This window comes from Carassius gibelio, chromosome B20 (genome assembly GCF_023724105.1).
Source record: "Carassius gibelio isolate Cgi1373 ecotype wild population from Czech Republic chromosome B20, carGib1.2-hapl.c, whole genome shotgun sequence".
Classification (NCBI taxonomy): domain Eukaryota; kingdom Metazoa; phylum Chordata; class Actinopteri; order Cypriniformes; family Cyprinidae; genus Carassius; species Carassius gibelio.
The window spans coordinates 12,067,014-12,083,697 of NC_068415.1; the positions used below are offsets into that span (position 1 = coordinate 12,067,014).

The 16,684-nt window shown below is 36.4% G+C and overlaps 2 protein-coding genes across 6 annotated transcripts in view; one reads left to right on the top strand and one right to left on the bottom strand.

Annotated features, from left to right (window-relative positions):
* dpf3 (double PHD fingers 3) overlaps positions 1-6,181 on the bottom strand; it is a 36,460-nt gene extending 30,279 nt beyond the window's left edge. For all 4 annotated transcript variants that reach the window (XM_052587296.1, XM_052587295.1, XM_052587299.1 and 1 more), the window contains exon 1: positions 6,050-6,181. In XM_052587296.1, the coding sequence (XP_052443256.1) occupies positions 6,050-6,081 (32 nt within the window). In that variant the 5' untranslated portion in view covers positions 6,082-6,181. The remainder of the gene's footprint in view (positions 1-6,049) is intronic.
* Positions 6,182-6,693: 512 nt separating this feature from the next.
* On the top strand, positions 6,694-16,670 carry LOC127984586 (DDB1- and CUL4-associated factor 4-like). 2 transcript variants are annotated; one of them, XM_052587291.1, is made up of 15 exons: positions 6,734-6,843; positions 7,155-7,183; positions 10,920-11,039; positions 11,466-11,521; positions 11,612-11,769; positions 11,951-12,033; positions 12,131-12,233; positions 12,536-12,679; positions 12,770-12,819; positions 13,747-13,826; positions 13,926-14,018; positions 14,166-14,263; positions 15,588-15,767; positions 15,862-15,976; positions 16,058-16,670. In XM_052587291.1, exons 3-15 carry the CDS (start codon positions 10,933-10,935, stop codon positions 16,288-16,290), a joined length of 1,500 nt encoding a protein of 499 aa, XP_052443251.1. In that variant the 5' UTR covers positions 6,734-6,843; positions 7,155-7,183; positions 10,920-10,932; the 3' UTR covers positions 16,291-16,670. The 2 variants fall into 2 exon arrangements, with proteins under 2 accessions (XP_052443252.1, XP_052443251.1); XM_052587292.1 differs by lacking the exon at positions 7,155-7,183 and having other exon boundaries at positions 6,694-6,843; positions 10,899-11,039.
* Positions 16,671-16,684: the final 14 nt, after the last annotated feature.

Sequence of the window (16,684 nt, forward strand, 5' to 3'; positions counted from 1 at the left end):
GTTGCATGTTTTACAGTTGTGTGGAAACGAAATGTGAATTTGGTTAAGTAAAATCCTTTAACTTTGAAAGGGAAAAGGTTAAAGCTGGACTTCTCACAGTCTTTGTGAGCTCACCAAAATTGTGGGACGGTGCAACACTGGAATGTTTTAGGGTAAACATTCAGCTAGGTGTCATAACAAGGCATTCTGGGTTTCAACTCTTCTGTAAGCTGAGAGGTTTTAAAGATATGTAGACCAGTGCAAAATATCTACAATGAATGGAAAAAGCCTAGACCTTAATTTTGCTCAGATTATGTTGTTAATTGATAAAGAGGTGGATCAAATAAATGAAATCACCAAACAAACAAATACAACAGAATAAAAAGAAGAAAGAAACTCATTTTTTAATTGCTTATTCATTCTAAAATATTATTAAATATTAAGTGTTCAATACACAAAAAGAGAAATGTTTTATTATTTTTGCATTTTGATAAAATAACAAATAATAATCCTTAATTCTGCAACAATTAAAATATGATTATCTTCATTTTCATAATTACCAGTATAATAATTAATCATTTGTTCTTGTTATTGCATAATTTTAATTCTATATATTTATGCTCAAAAAATATTTAATATTTAAATAAATCATTGTTACAAAATTAGCATTCATTATTATTATTATTTAAAAAAAACTCACTTTATAACTTGGTTTTTGCATTTGACACAATAATAATAAAAACTTATACTGAACAATAAAAGCAATATCTTATTTCTTTTAATAATAATGGTAACTATTATCGGATTTCTGGTTGTGTTATATACATTATTATTTTCATATTAAGATTGTTGTTACTATATATTTACATGATATAAATGATTAATAATAATGTTTCTTGAGAGTAAATGGTTGTTAGAGTCCCAATATCTGATTTGGAAGATTAATATATATTTACATCTATTTGGCAGAGTATTTGGTTCTTTACAGAGGCTTTATTCTTTGAGCTTCAAGAAGGCTAGATAAATTCAGAAGAATACACAGGAATAAATAGAGAAAATACAGACCGAAAAGCAGCAGACAATATGTTCTCACTGAGAGGTAGAGCAAAGAAAATTAGCTGCAGACTAAACATTTATTCAGTCTTCACACATCCTATTCAAACGCATTTGTAAACAAGCGTTTTTCTATCAGCCTGTTTCAGCCTCGATGAAAACTGTAAATGAACCTTCTGCACTGAGCCATGTGCTTTGTGCCTGGACTGTTCTTAGGAAATGAATACCTTTTCTTTATTCAGCAGAGCAGAGCTGTGTAACTCAGAGGCTGAAGGCCCCTTTACTCAGCCAGTGCGTCTATATTCATATTACTTGAACAACAGGGGTGTCTCCTTTGTGTCTCAAAAGAACATAGCCACACTTCTTAAGGATGTAGACGATGTCTTTCATATTCAAATGACCCCTTTAGTTTGATTCAATCCGAATGGTCTCTCTAAGGACAGGTGTCCATGAATAATCATTGGCTTAGGTAGGCGTTGCTCTGAAAATTGTTGTTCGTTTTCAAATACATATGCATACAGTCGTGATAATCGGCACTGCATTTCAATTAGACACGTGCTTTGTACACCGGCTCTCCAAATGTGATTAAGCTTTCATTAGTTAGCACAGACCAGCACAGAGACGTCTTGTCTCGAAGCACTTCCTAAGGAAGCTTTTCATCAGTGAGAATTAACCAGATCTGCTTTCACTGAAATGCTGGATCAGACTTTATTTTAATCATATGGCTTTCTTGTTCAAATCACCTACTCATTCACAAATCTCACTACAAATGCTCCATTATAGATCCAAATTTCCAGATGAAGTGCACCATTTTTTATGCTAAACACAGCAACACTTGAATCAACCAATGGTGCTAATTTGGGGGCGGGGCTTTCTGTGATGATCTGTTTGCTACATCACCTCTAAACCTCTTCAAAACCTCTAACTTTAAAGTAAACCCCCTCTCAAAACAGAATAAGCATTTTAAGTGATGGTATGGGTATTTTAGGAGGATAGGAAGGTGCTTATATGAATAGGGATTTGCCCTCCACAGTGTATAGTGAGAAAAGACAGAGTTATCCATCACAGTCAGGCTCCTTTCTGTGTGTCAATGGGGAGATGAAGAGGCTGAAAACTCTCTCTCTTTCTCTCTGAACACCCAGGGCACTGAGTGCAGCACATTCACTCATTACATGCCTGTTAATCCAATTGGCCATTAATTACTGGGGCTACGTTTGCCATACCAAAAAGCATTGAACCTCCACAACAGAATTTAGCTTCAATTACTATTAATCATTAATTGCAGGTTTCATTTTTGTCTAATGGCATATAAAACATACCTAAACTATTTTTACTGTCATTTTTAGCACTACATTAAATATATTGGGACCATGTCTTTCTAAACTCACAAAACCTTTCAAATTAAGATATTTTTGATGAAATCCGAGAGCTTTCTCACCTTACATTGACAGCAAAGTTACTGTTGGAAATTTTTGCTGAAAAGGGTATCCTTAAAATAGTCCATATGACATGAGTGGTTTAACCATAATATTATGTAGCTAAGAGAATACTTTTTGTGTGCAAACAAAACAAAAATAACAACTTTATTTAACAATTCTTCTCCGTAAAAGTTTTGGAATGATGTGAGAGAGTGAGTACTTAATGACAGAAATTTTCATTTTTCGGTGAACTACCCCTTTAATATTGGAAATATATACTGTTCAGAAGTTTAGTTGGTAAGATTTTGTAATATTTTTAAATAAAGCCTCTTATGCTGCATTGATCAAAACAACAGAATGATAATATTGTGAAATGTAATTATAATTTACAACAATGGTTCTCTATTTTAATATCTGAACGTATTCCTTCGATTGTAATTGAATTTTCAGCACTCATTACTTTAGACTTTAGTGTCACAAATACTAATTTGTAACAGTGTAAAAATCATTACTGTCACTTTTGATCAGTTCAATGCATCCCAACTGAATACATTTATTATTATTATTTCTTAATTGTATTGACCCTAAACTTATCGTAGCGTATCATATTCGTTTTCAGTTTCCTAATAAACTCCTATCCCTATTCACAATGCAAATCAGTCAAACAAACTTGAAGCTTTTACTCACCCACAGACTAGTGTAAGTATTTACAAGATTCCTTTTCTGATGGTTATTCACCATCAGAGTCACGATTTATTATGAGCCTTGTGAAAAGATGTACGACTGTAATGGAAATGCAATGCCTAATTCAGCTTTGCTGTGAACCTCTTTAGTCAGTCTTGAAGAGTTTGAAGCAGATCTAGGCTGTGAGGAAGCTAAACATAGGTGCCCCATCAGACCGCTGTGCTTTCATGATATCACTCACATTCTGAGAGAAACCCCTCAGCGGTGAATAAAGAAAGGGCCTTGAGCAAGAGAGAGAGGCCAGGAGAGCTTGAGGAAGTCCTGAAGTATGCAGTTGTCGGCCTTGTTAGCAAATATTTTGTCTTTGTATTAAAAAAAGAAAAGGAAAAATGTGATGTAGAGGTCTAAACTGTTTGCAAATGGATTATGGAATGGAATGAAGAGAGGCATGTAAAATATGCTTTGCTTTCAGTTTTTTCTTTCTTTTGTAAGCTATATTATTTCAGCTGAGTTTAAACATGTATGGCATATACAAAAACAGGAAAAGGGTCTAGAGTAGTGGAGTCTATCCCAGAACAAACCCCTGTTCCTGGACACACAAAGACCTCGGGCTCAACGGTGTTTATAGTGCAGTTGTAATAGGAAAGCGAAATGCATCCAGACAGCGAAGATGGGGGGAGGGGAGCAGGCTACTGCAAGCGCATTAACCTAAACCCCACATATCCCCCCCTCGATGCCCCCTCAATTTATACGAGACAAAACAAACGCAAACCTCCTGACCCCGCTTCCAGAAACGAATAAATAAATTGACTAAATGCTGTTGAACACAGTATATATGACTGCTCCTTGGTAGAAAACAACACTTGTATTTAACGGCGGTGGGAAGTAATCTCATTCACAACAAAAAGCAACCAGACAAGAAACACATTATTTGCCTGGGCAACATAATGAGATTTACAGAGGAAGACAAAACAGCATAGCCAAAACAGTCAAATTACACCAGCAACAGTCTGTGTTAACCAAATCCAACATTTACAGATTCCTCCATAACACAATAAAAGAAAATGCTTTCGGTTTTGTAGCAAAGTATTTAGAATAATAGCACTGGGGAGAGGGAAAAAACATGAAAGTGTGCTCAGACAGGTGTGTTTGGCTCCTTTTCCTGCTCCCGGTGACCCCCTGATGTCTTTTCGGTGGGATGGGAGGGGAGTTTTATGTCCCTGATCTGGAGCAGATGGGGCTCCGTCTCTTGCCCACTGACATCTCTTCGGCTAGTCATCGGAACAGATGGGGACTGAGGGATCCTGGGATACTGCTAATCTGCTCCACCATCGCATTTAGAGATCCCCCTCAGTACACACACTTACATCGATAAATCAGCTTGAGTTTTAATGGAGATTAATCACTAAAGTAACTATGATTTAGGCTGCAATGAATTCAAGGGTGTAATGCAACCTTTTCTTTCTGAGGAGGTTACAGATGCAATCCTAGCTCTTTCCTTTGCAAGATAAGACTTGACCAAAGAAAATAAATATTTTGTAAAAAATGTAGTTACTCATGTAATACATTCACGCTATACTCACACATATAATGCATGTTATATATATATATATATATATATATATATAACATATTAACATATACAGCTTAAGTATTTTCTTTATTTTAAATACCTGCAGAACTACAAATATTCCCCTCACTGTGCAATGTTAGAATAGCTTACGATAGATGCATATGTGAAATTCAAAGGGTGGCATGTATTTGCTTTATTAATGTCGAGATCGACATCACACTATAAGTAAATAAATTATTCCTCCATCGAATACTTAAAAACAATTCCTACAAAGTTCCACACCGGGGCTACTCAGTCTTAACCAAAAGGTATTGACAAATTCCAGTAATAAGGGGAACCTCTCTCTTCTGACCTCTTCTTAAAGCACTTATAAATGTAATGCAATAGAACCTGGACTTCTGTCACGTGCACTTCAACAGACAAACAACAGAGAACAGGACAGAAATTCAATTGTTATTCACTTATCATGACCGTTCGCCTGTTTTTATAATACTATACTATATCATCACAAATAAAACGGCGTTTATTCACCAGGAACAAAGCAAGTATCAATGTATATTAAGCAACGTCCGATGTCATGTTCACTATCATGCGGGAGCACAAAAACGAAAGGAATGGATACAATTTAAAGCTGTAAGTTAGAGAAACGTATCTAATTAATATTTATGAAAAATAAACATTTAAAATGTTACTTGTCCTGCTTCTGCAATTTGCCACTTTCCAATTCTCAATGTGTATGTGACAGCCTCTGTCAGTTCTCCATAGGACACAACGGAGAAATTATTCGATGCATTCTTATATGTATTTTTAAGACGACAGTGGAATCGATGCATATCATTAATTTACTTCACTATCTCTGAACCTTTAAATTATTATTTTAGGTAATTGGTTGTTTGGTGTGGTCACAGGACAACACATCCCGACAGATTATATATATGGCCATGGCTTTATCTATGTATTTATTTATGTGTCCTGCAAAGAAGTCAACGGAGTGTGTAACGTTAACGTTACACTCCCAAAGCATTGCATCCGAAATAATGCTGCACTAACACTTACCATCGGAGGCTGAATGCTGAGACACACATATTGCATATTAGCAATATGAACATCCAAACACAACGCTTCTAATGTATTTACATTTGTATACATTTCACACCCACACAAAGACAAACCAACGTTACATGGATTAAACAGTTATTCGTTAGGGACAGAATTCCTTGAAATATAAAATGCACGATCCATACAGCCCTATTTCGAGACTCGATTTGCACCCACGCTCTAAACCATGCATAATACAGCACATTTTTGAAAACTAGCGAAAATCATGTTTATAATTACTTACGCTTTCAACGGATTCTGAATGACAGTCGCCATTTTGCCACACTGTAACCCAATATTCCAACTCTGAGTTCTTTGGGAACCTTGTGAAAGAAAAGCAGCCAATACGGACCTCAGTGTCCGGCAGTCTGGCCAATCCAATGATAGGAATCGCAATCTGGGCGTGGCTTCCGAGAGCTGTCAAAATTATAAAAATTATTTCAACGTCTTAACTTTCAACTTAAGTTGAAAAGATACAGAAACTCTATTTATGTAAACTGCATATGTTGTTTTACATTCAGCAACAGAATAAGAGCCGCCTTTAGCCATTCATCTGACAGTTTTAACTAGATTTTTTAAAAGTATATTATTGCAGTTTGCTACACAATTACTACACAGTTTAAGCCGGGTGATATATGTAGGGACTATTTTAAATAAAAAATGTAATTTAATAAATTAACACTATTATATATGATAATATAAATAAGAGTAAATAAACAATACATTAGTGTCTATATTATTTTTAACTGTTTTTCCTTTAAATATAAATACATGCAACGATCATAACTAAAACACAGTTACATCATGGTAATTATAACAATTTATATTTTTATTAATTCATTTAGCTTCGTGTATGTTTCTGTATGTCAACGAGACAGCCCCTTACGTGATTGACAGCTCATTTTCCAGTCACGTTATTTCAATATCGCAAAGTCTCAGGGTTCCACCAATGAACAGCAAGTAGGCGGGAATTCCCGGTGTCAGGAGGAAATCATATTTCCAAACAGGAAGAATTCAGCACGAGTGCATCTTCATCAGGTAAGTTTGTCATGAGTCTTGTTTTTGCATAAAGTTCACAAGTTATTTCAGCGAACAATCATTATATGAACGCGAGTTCTCTTTTGCAAAAGTAACAGTTAACGTAAATAAACGATCGATCCACGTGCGTTTTCATAATAGTAGTCTTAGCATGTTAGCTCCTTGTTCAGCTCCATAACAAATCAGTGTTTTTCATCACTGCTCATTTTCTAAATATTGCTTCAAAAAGTTTACGTTTTCCTTCACATGTGCTTGACCCAAAAAAATGAATACACAGTTTTCCATTTTTATTTATCTCTAAAAATGAACAGTTTTGAGATATAAGTTACTGGCATGACTCCTCCCAGCCGGCATTTCAACGTTGATTCAACGTTGAAACAACGTCAGGTACCATGGTTGAATCAACGTTGAAAAACCTTTCGATTTTGCAAATTGGATCAACGTTGAAATCACGACGTTGATTCACCGTTGAAATCGTGACGTTGATGTATGGTTGAAATCACAACGCTGATTCACTGTTGAAATCCCGACGTTGAATAACCTTTCGATTTTGCAAATTGGATCAACGTTGAAATCACGACGTGGATTCACCGTTGAAATCGCGACGCTGTTTCACCGTCTTACCTGCATTATGGGTGAATTAGGGTCGTGCTGCAGCCCTGGGATGAAAGCTGAATGAGGTGTTGATTTTGAAAAGTTAATCAGCGTTGATAACACGACGTTGTTTCCCCGTCGTACCTTGCACCGTGTGTAAATACACCTAGATCCTAGTTGGCATTTAGATCAACAATGTACATGCAAGGCTAAAAATCTAATGACTGGCAGCAATGGCTTTACAAACAACTTTAATAAACTATCACATGCTCAAAATGGTCAAACAGCAGTTTAATTTTGGAAACATACTGTATAAAACAGATGAAAATAATCCCACACTTTATTATGCAGAGTATGCATGGAGGTAATGCTAAAAACAGGTAGTAGAACAATCCAAATACAATAATATTTAAAGGTTTTTGTAAAATAATTCGGCACAAAAATGCATATTTATTTTGCAGCACTTACAAGACAAACCCTTGTACCTTCATGACTGAAACCAGTGGATCTTTTATTTTGGTGGAAACCTACAGTTTCTGTCAAAAACATGTTTTAGTAATGTGTCTCATTACAAGAGTTGTGTACATTTGTGCAGTGAAAATGTGTTGAACAGTTCGAGCAGGGAACCTTCCACCAGTTGATTTCTAATGGGAACCCCCCCGGACTGTGTCTTCTTTACCGTGGGGAATGCAGAATGAGATTTCTACCGCAGGGCACTCTAAAATGTTAGAACCAGCAGCCTCGTGTATATAGTGTGCTTGTGCTTCGGGTGATCCTTGAAAGTGTCCCAGCGCTAGGTCCTTTCTGACGCCGTCCCCTCCACTCTCTCCCACTTGTGCACTTTCTGTACCGTCCTGTATAAACATTTACATTTAATCATTTAACAGACGAATTTATCCAAAGCGACTTACGAATGAGAAGAACAGAAGCAGTCAGGTGTACAAGCGAACAACAACAGTAAACAAGTGCCATGACAAGTCTCAGTTAGTCTAGTACAGAACGCATAGCCAGGTTTTTTTTTTTTTATATATAAAAGACAAGAAAAGAAGGAAAAGTGCTAGCATTAGTTGGTTAAGTTCTGGTGAAAAAGATGAGTCTTTAGATGTTTCTTGAAAATGAGTAAAGACTCAGCAGTTCGGATTGAGATGGGGAGGTCATTCCAGCAGCTGGGCACAGTCCAGGAAAAGGTCCTTGAGAGTGATTTTGAACCTCTTTGGGATGGCACCACAAGGCGTCGTTCACTTGCAGAGGGCAAACTTCTGGAGGGAACATAAGATTTAACCAGTTTGTTTAGGTATGTTCACAATGTTTGACAATAACTTTGATATTGTGAAATATATTTAACTGAAAACTGAATGCAAAATAAATCACACAATATTTTCACTTTACAGTTCAGTAACAGTGAGGTTGGAACCAAAGTGGACAACACTATTCATTAAACACTTATTTAATGTATTCAGATGAAAATGTACAATATTAACAAATTATTCACAAGCAGTGTTTTCAGAGCCCCCAGTTACACTGTTTTAATCAGAACACTAACATTACAGTGTAGTAAAACAAGTAAAATCAAATTCAGTAAATTTTTATTAAACTAAGCACAACCAAAACCTATCACAAAAGGTCAAAGCATCTCTAGCAGAAGTGACAGTGCAATGTAGCAGAAGAACAATTTCTTACCAATGTTTCAAGAACAAGCTGGATCCTTGATGACTCTACAAGGGGAAAGAAGAAATGGTTTACTGAAAAGTTCTTAAAAAGCAGGATTTCATATTATACCATTTCTTTAAACCATTGATTCTCAAACTTTTTATAAGTACCACTTCAGAAAATATTTGTTATTAAATATTAAGTTGCACCATAATGACCAACATTACATTTCAGCAGCGTAGTAGGCCAAACTATTCAGCTACAGCTCTACAGTTAAAAAAATGAGGCAGTTTTATTCTAATAAGAAAATTAATTGTCAGACACTTTACCATGGTAAATACAGTTTGAACATTAACACTACAACTGTGCTTACATACACAGGTAAATGAAAAAAAAAAGTTTAAATTAAAATTTAATTTTAAATGTAATTATGTAACAAAAGTTACAAAACTGTACTGTACTTTAACTGTAACATACTTAAATGTGCAAAAAAAAAAAACTTACTCAAAGATTAAGTTAAAATGTATTAACATTAATTAGTTTAATTTAGTGATTCACCTGCATAACAACTAGAGGGGGCCTGACACTTTGAGAACCATGGCTTTAAACGATCCTTTTTTTTTTCTTTTTTTTTTCATTTTCATTAATTCATTAAAATTATATTATTTAAATAACGACATTTGCACTTATATGTTGCAGAAAACACTTTGAAACTATTATAAGAATACAAACATATATAACACACCTAATGCATGGAATTCATATCAGGAAAATATGGGAAAATCTCTAAAAGACAGACATTAACACATAACTCACCAGTAACACATTAGGTGAGCATCTAACTTGATCAGCTGTGATAAAGCAATGCAAAAATAGACACACGGGTATTTATTTATCTGCAGGTTACATGTCCTTTTAACTACCCATTTGTAAACTCTGGTAATACTTTACTATTTTCAAAAGATAATAAAGATAAAGTTAGCGATTTTCTTACCTCATTTTGCCAGGATGTTTTCAGGACCTCGCAGAACACCTGACCCTTCTTGTGTTCACAGTTTTTGTACTCCATTGACAGGTCACGACTCAAATTCGCTCAAAATAAATAAAAAATGTACAGGCAAATATGAAATAATTCGGGACCGACCGAGCAGTCAGTTATAACGAGCAGCAGCTCACAGTTAGCCGCCTCACTCACAGAAAGACGACAACAACGGTCATATTTTTAAATGTAGAAAAGCGCGAACCGATTCATTGTCCAGTTTCCTGAATGACAGCCAGATTAACCAATCATGATAGAAGTAATAAAATAAAACTACCAATGGGAGTTGTTTCAGTGTGATAAAGCAGCGAAATGTATAGTTTTATTGTTGTTAATGATGATAATATTTAACATATACCTTTAGATTTTAGAATAGGTATCATGACTAAAATATTTTTAAATGCTATTAAAATAATAATTAATTTAAATAATTTAATATAAATAATTTAAAAGCTTGTTAACCTTTTTCTACCATTTAGCATTAAACATTTTTAACGTTGTTTCATTAAAACAACTGACCTTATTTCAACCATATTTCAATGTTGAAAGTTGGTCATGTGCTGGAAGTTTTTCAACAGTTCATCTTTAAACGTTGAATCAACGTTGTTTCAACGTTGAAACCACAACTGACCTTATTTCAACCATATTTCAACATTGAAAGTTGGTCATGTGCTGGATGTTTTTCAACCATTCAGCTTTAAACGTTGAATCAACGTTGTTTCAACGTTGAAACCACAACTGACCTTATTTCAACCATATTTCAACGTTGAAGGTCGGTCATGTGCCGGCTGGGCTGAGAAGTAGAAATGAAGCGGGGGAACTGGCGATCGAGTGGCAGGGACCGTCACCGACACCATAATCAGTCGCAGTGGTGGAGCAGACAGCGTTCAGCCCACGAGGAGCAGGAATATAGGTAACTAACACAGATACAGTCTATAATTTCTCACCCGGACACACCTGTAAAGGAAAATTATGTAATTTACTCGCCCTCCTCCTGACGCTGCAAATAAGTTCTTCTGTTGAACACAAAAACTGATCTCAAGCAGAATGAATGCATCAGATATATTCATTTTCATTGTATGGACAAAAGATGCAGTCAAAGTGAATGCTGTCATTCTGCATAACATATGTTTTTATGTTCCACAAAAGAAAGCCATACAGGTTTGAAACAACAGGAGGCCGAGTCATTTTTTTTTTAGTGAACAAACTTTTCAATGTGTATGTTGCATTCCAAATCAGCATGTGTATATACTAAAGTATTGTTCCTTTCTGTCAAATTTAATTGTTTGGCTTGTATTTAACTTCATATTAGCCATTAACGTTATGATTTTGTTTCTAGTTCTGACAGTGCATCAGGTGATGCAAGTTCATCCTCAGCATCCACATCTGCACCAGGTCAACTTTTACTTGCGTTATGTCCCTTTATGTCTTTTGTTCTGCCAGTCCAAAATGATTCACTTTACCATTAACCATTATTGTTTACAGAGTTGCCAGGTTTCTACTTTGACCCAGAGAAAAACCGCTACTTTCGTTTGCTGCCTGGGCACAACAACTGTAACCCTCTGACAAAAGAAGGGCTTCAGAAAAAGGAAGAGGAGAAAAAGAGATCAGCGCTTCTGGCGGAGGATGATGGTCCTAGGAAGGTGAGTTGGGGAATTACTGAATATTTCCTCTAGCTATATGTAAATCTAGTTGATATGGACATTCCTCACTGCTTGTGCACATTTTTGCACTGAATTCTGATTGTAAAGTCAGTAATAAATTATTGTGTTGAGATGTGCAGGTGATTCACTTTCTCCTTGTTTCTCTCTATAATGTGCTCAGAAAGCTCCCAGGACTGGGCTGAATTCTGCATTGCTGTTACAGAAGAGACATCTGGGTCTGCTGCCCCCAAGCTCATATTCTAGGTATGGCATACAATATCTTATGGATGCAGCTTTTTTTGACCAGGAAAAAATTGGATCCCAAAGTGAATTTGATTCCAAGGGTTTCCTCATTTTGCAGGATGATCCATGAAGTGAAAGTCAGCGGGATGCAACGTCACCGGCTGGAGGTGCAGAGCTCCAACTCCACCAGCCCGAACACCGATAACTTCCATCTTATTGTTGTAAGCCTCTCATTTAATGGAAAAACTTGAAACTTGATTTCCGAGGCAACTCAGTCCATTTAAATGTGTGCTCAGTGGAAAAACAGCATGTTATGCTGAGGACGGGCAACTTGAGAACAGTCAAACCATTTGTGGGTTGCTCTTTGTTTTTATGGAAATGGATTGCTGGCAGATGTTACTTGGAGGTTTTGGCCTCCAGTTGTCTGTTCTCTTGAAAAACTAGCAGAAGGAAGATCAAGTTTTGGCACTGATTGTGGTTTCAGTCTGAGTGTTTTCCTTTTCTTCTGGATGCATCTTATTAGGCAGATTCAGCTTGTGAGCGAGTCTTCACAGTAAATGATGTGTCACACGGAGGCTGCAAGTACGGCATTATGAATTTCCACGGCTACAGAAAAGGCTCTCTGTCAGTGGAGATGTGTGATAACCTTTATTTCACTAACCGCAAGGTAACCAGGGGAATTTAAAATGAAATCCTTTAACCAAATATGAGATGTTTTATTGATTTCAAAACTATTTCCTTCTAATTATTGTTTCAGTTGAACTCTGTGTGCTGGGCGTCCGTGACACATAAAGACTCTCATGTTCTGTATCCTTCAAACCAGGCGCAGAATGGCCATCTGGAGCACTGGGAGAATTCCCTGTGGCCTGGCGGCTGATTTGGCCCACTGCCCTGTTTTTTTTTTGTTTAGTTTTTTTAGTTATTATTCTTCTTAATAGTTTAGATTTATGTATACAGTTGTTGTGGATGTATAGGCTATTTACAGAAAAAAGGGCCAAAATCGCTCCTTTTGGGATGCAACAGCTTTTGACTGGAACAGGACCCTTAAAAGGACATATTTGTTCTTTTTTTTTTACCCCTAATAGGTAGGCCTACAAATTAGTACCTTAAGGGTACGAATTACTACTCTAAGGTACTAATATGTTCCTATTAGGGGTAAAAAAGGTATGGTTCCAAGCTGTTGTACCCCAAAAAGTAACATTTTGGCCCCTTATTTTCTGTGTGGCCTGTATGAGTGTTTGATTTCCAGCCCTGAAATTGCATCCCAGTCCAGCCTTGTTTAAACATTTTAGATTTTAAAAACTAAATCTTCAATGATTTTAATGCTTATTTTGAAACTGTAATGGGATGTCAGTTTTCCAGAATTTTCACAATCAGGGGCCAGTAAAATAAATGGTCAATAATTTTTTAACATTACAACAAAACATGTGGAGGTGGAAGATGGACTTGAAACATTATATGCTTATGATATGCAATTATTGCCATTGGTTAATATTCTCTTAATTTTAATACATTTAGTCTTCCTTCAATCAGATTTCACTTTGTTCATTCTAATAACTTCTATGAATGTTGGTCATAAAATAAAACAATTCTTAGTTTAAATAAAGTGCATAAACTATATCATTACAATAGAAGCATACCTGAATATTTACACACCTTATGACAAATAATCAAAAGAAATGGTCACAAACATGTCTAATTGATGAGGAAGTGTTTCTTGACAAGTCTTTTCAGGTTGTGTTTGGTGGGCATTTCTCAGACCCCAGGCTGTGTAAGCTTATTACCTGCTTCTCTTTTCAGCAACTTCAATCCAGGTACAAATCTTTTCCTTTTGGGTCGCCCACATTTCTAAATGAAAAACTCTTTTTATTTGTTCTCCCTTTATTAAACTGAAATTACTTTTTTTCCACCAGATCAACCAGGGATGCTGTGCAGTTTTAAGATCTCCACAGCTTGGTCATGTGCATGGTGCCTCAACCCACAGGCTGATAAAACCTTCAGCACTGGTGAGTTTTTCTATCCGTTTCTGCAATCTGCTGTTGGAAAGAAAATTCTGCTCACCATAGCTACAGTTATGTGACCAGTAATATAGTAAAAACAGTAATATTGTAACATATTACAATTTAGTTTATATATATTATGTTTCTATATAGGCCTTTCTCGACGAGTGATTGTGACCGATGCTGTGACTGGACGCAGGGCGACATACCTCGCAGGCAGTGATGTTCTAGCTCAACAGTTTGCCCTGAGGGTGAGAAAAGAACAATGATTTTTGTGGCCAATGGCGCAGTGGTAGTGCACATGCTTGTGGTTTGAGTGTTACCTGAATCTTGTCTGTCTCTTTCTGTTGCCTCCAGTCCCTCACAACTTTACTCTCATTTAAAGTGCTCATTTTTACCTCATTAACAGAATTTAATCGTGTAATGCTGCATCCATACCACTAAATTTGAGAACAAGTCCAAGTCAACAACACACAAATAAAAAGTGCACCTTTGAAATGCGAAATATGAAGTTCATGCATAGATAGTTGGATAGTTCACCCAAAAATGAAAGTTCTGTCATTTAATTACAACAATTTTCACTTTGTTCCAAACCCATAAGACCTTTGTTCATCTTTGGAACACAAAATAAAGATATTTTTATTATAATTAAGAAATCCGAGAGCTCTGATGTTCTAACCCTACTTAGAAAGCAACGCAACTGACACGTTCAATGTGACATCAGTGGTACATCCTTTATTCTATAAAGCTACGAGAATACTTTCTGTGTGCAAAGAAAATAAAAATATTGACTTTATTCCACTATTTCTTTTCATCCATGTCAGTCTTCAAAGCGTGTTCACAAGGGTAGCACAATGTAAGCATGCGGTGTTGCTGATGCTCTTGAAAGGATGCTCTGCTCCAAAATGAACATTTTGTCATTTTATCACCCCCATGTCGTTCCAAACCCATCACAGCCTAGTTCATCTTCAGAACACAATTTAAGATATTTTAGGTGAAACCCTTGTGACTGTATCATAGACTGCCAAGTAAGTTACACTGTCAAAGTCCAGAAAAGTGTGAAAAGCATCGTCAGAATAGTCCATCTGCCATTAGTGGTTCAACTGTAATGTTATGATGCAACAAGAATACTTTTTGTACACCTAATAAAACAAAAATAATGACTTTATTCAATAATTTTTCTCCTCTGTCACTCCACATTAGCGTAGCAGGCAGCGTATGCTCTTCAGTGTCAGCTGTGCCACAAGGATAAGTTTTCTACATATATTTACACTTTTATTTAAAAGAAAACAGTGTATCAGCGCAACTTACAGTGTAAGTGTAACTTACTTGGCAGTCAATGTCACAAGCCTTCCGGATTTCATTCAAAATATCTTAAATTGTGTTCTTAAGACGAACAAAGCTTTGATCGTTTGAAAGTGATTGACAAAATTTTCATTTTGGGGTGGAGTATCCCTTTAATAATAATAATAAGCCTTTGTAAATGTCATCAGTCTTCTAATGTTTTTTTACTTTATGTTTGTGAGCAAAGATATTTGCTGTGTGACAATTTGCGCCATGCACTCCGTATTTTAGGCTCCCGTGTTGTTCAACGGTTGTCGTTCAGGAGAGATCTTCAGCATTGACCTGCGTCAGCGTGACAGGGGTCGCAGTCACAGTTGGAAGACCAGCCGCTTCTTCCAGGAGTCAGCCATCACCTCGGTCCAGCTGCTACAGGATGAGAACTACCTCCTCGCTGCTGACATGCTGGGCAAGGTCTGTCTGTGATAAACAACTAAGATGTCCACAGACCATCATGCTATTAATAACAATTTAGAGCAATTAATTCATTTTTATTCTCGCTGAACAGATAAAGCTGTGGGACATCCGTTTAAAGCGGTCCGTCAGAAACTATGACGGACACCACAATGAATACGCCTACCTACCCATTCATGTCAATGAGCCCGAAGGATTGCTGCTCGCTGGTATATCTTTTTTTCCATTTAAACCATCAGTTCGGTTCTATCGCAACACTTGTTACACATCTAATTGTGTGCAATTTGCAGTGGGTCAGGACTGCTACACCCGACTCTGGAGCCTCAATGACAGCCGTCTCCTCAGGACCATCCCCTCACCTCACCCTGCAGGGAAAGACTCGATCCCAAATGTGGTGTTTTCCTCCCAGCTGGGTGGTAGTAGAGGACTTCCTGGACTCCTCATGGCTGTCCGTCATGATCTGTACTACTACTCATACAACAAAGACTATCAGGAAGGTTTAACACTGGAGGATCAGTGCTAACATTTGCCATCTAAATACACAAGCTGCTGTGTGGTTAAAAAAAAGATCATCGTTTCTGTGACTTACTGACCAAAATGTTGCCATTTTACCATTTGCCTTTAGCTTTTCTTTTTTAGTAAAATTCTAGATTAGACCGTGATGGATTCAGAATACTTCTTATCCCTTATGTCATCAAAGGATTTATTTTTGGAAAAGCTTATTAGATATAAGATTTAAATGGTAGTCACTTGAAACAGACCTCTTAAAAGTGCAATTTCATGTTCTGTTGTTTTTCTGGAAATATTTGACTTGAAATGTGCTTTAACTTTTTGTAAAGAAAGAAAGAAAAGAGGGGAAACCATTCATCAATTCAAAATAAATCTAAACTTTGTTCATCTGTATCTTTAGTTCAAAT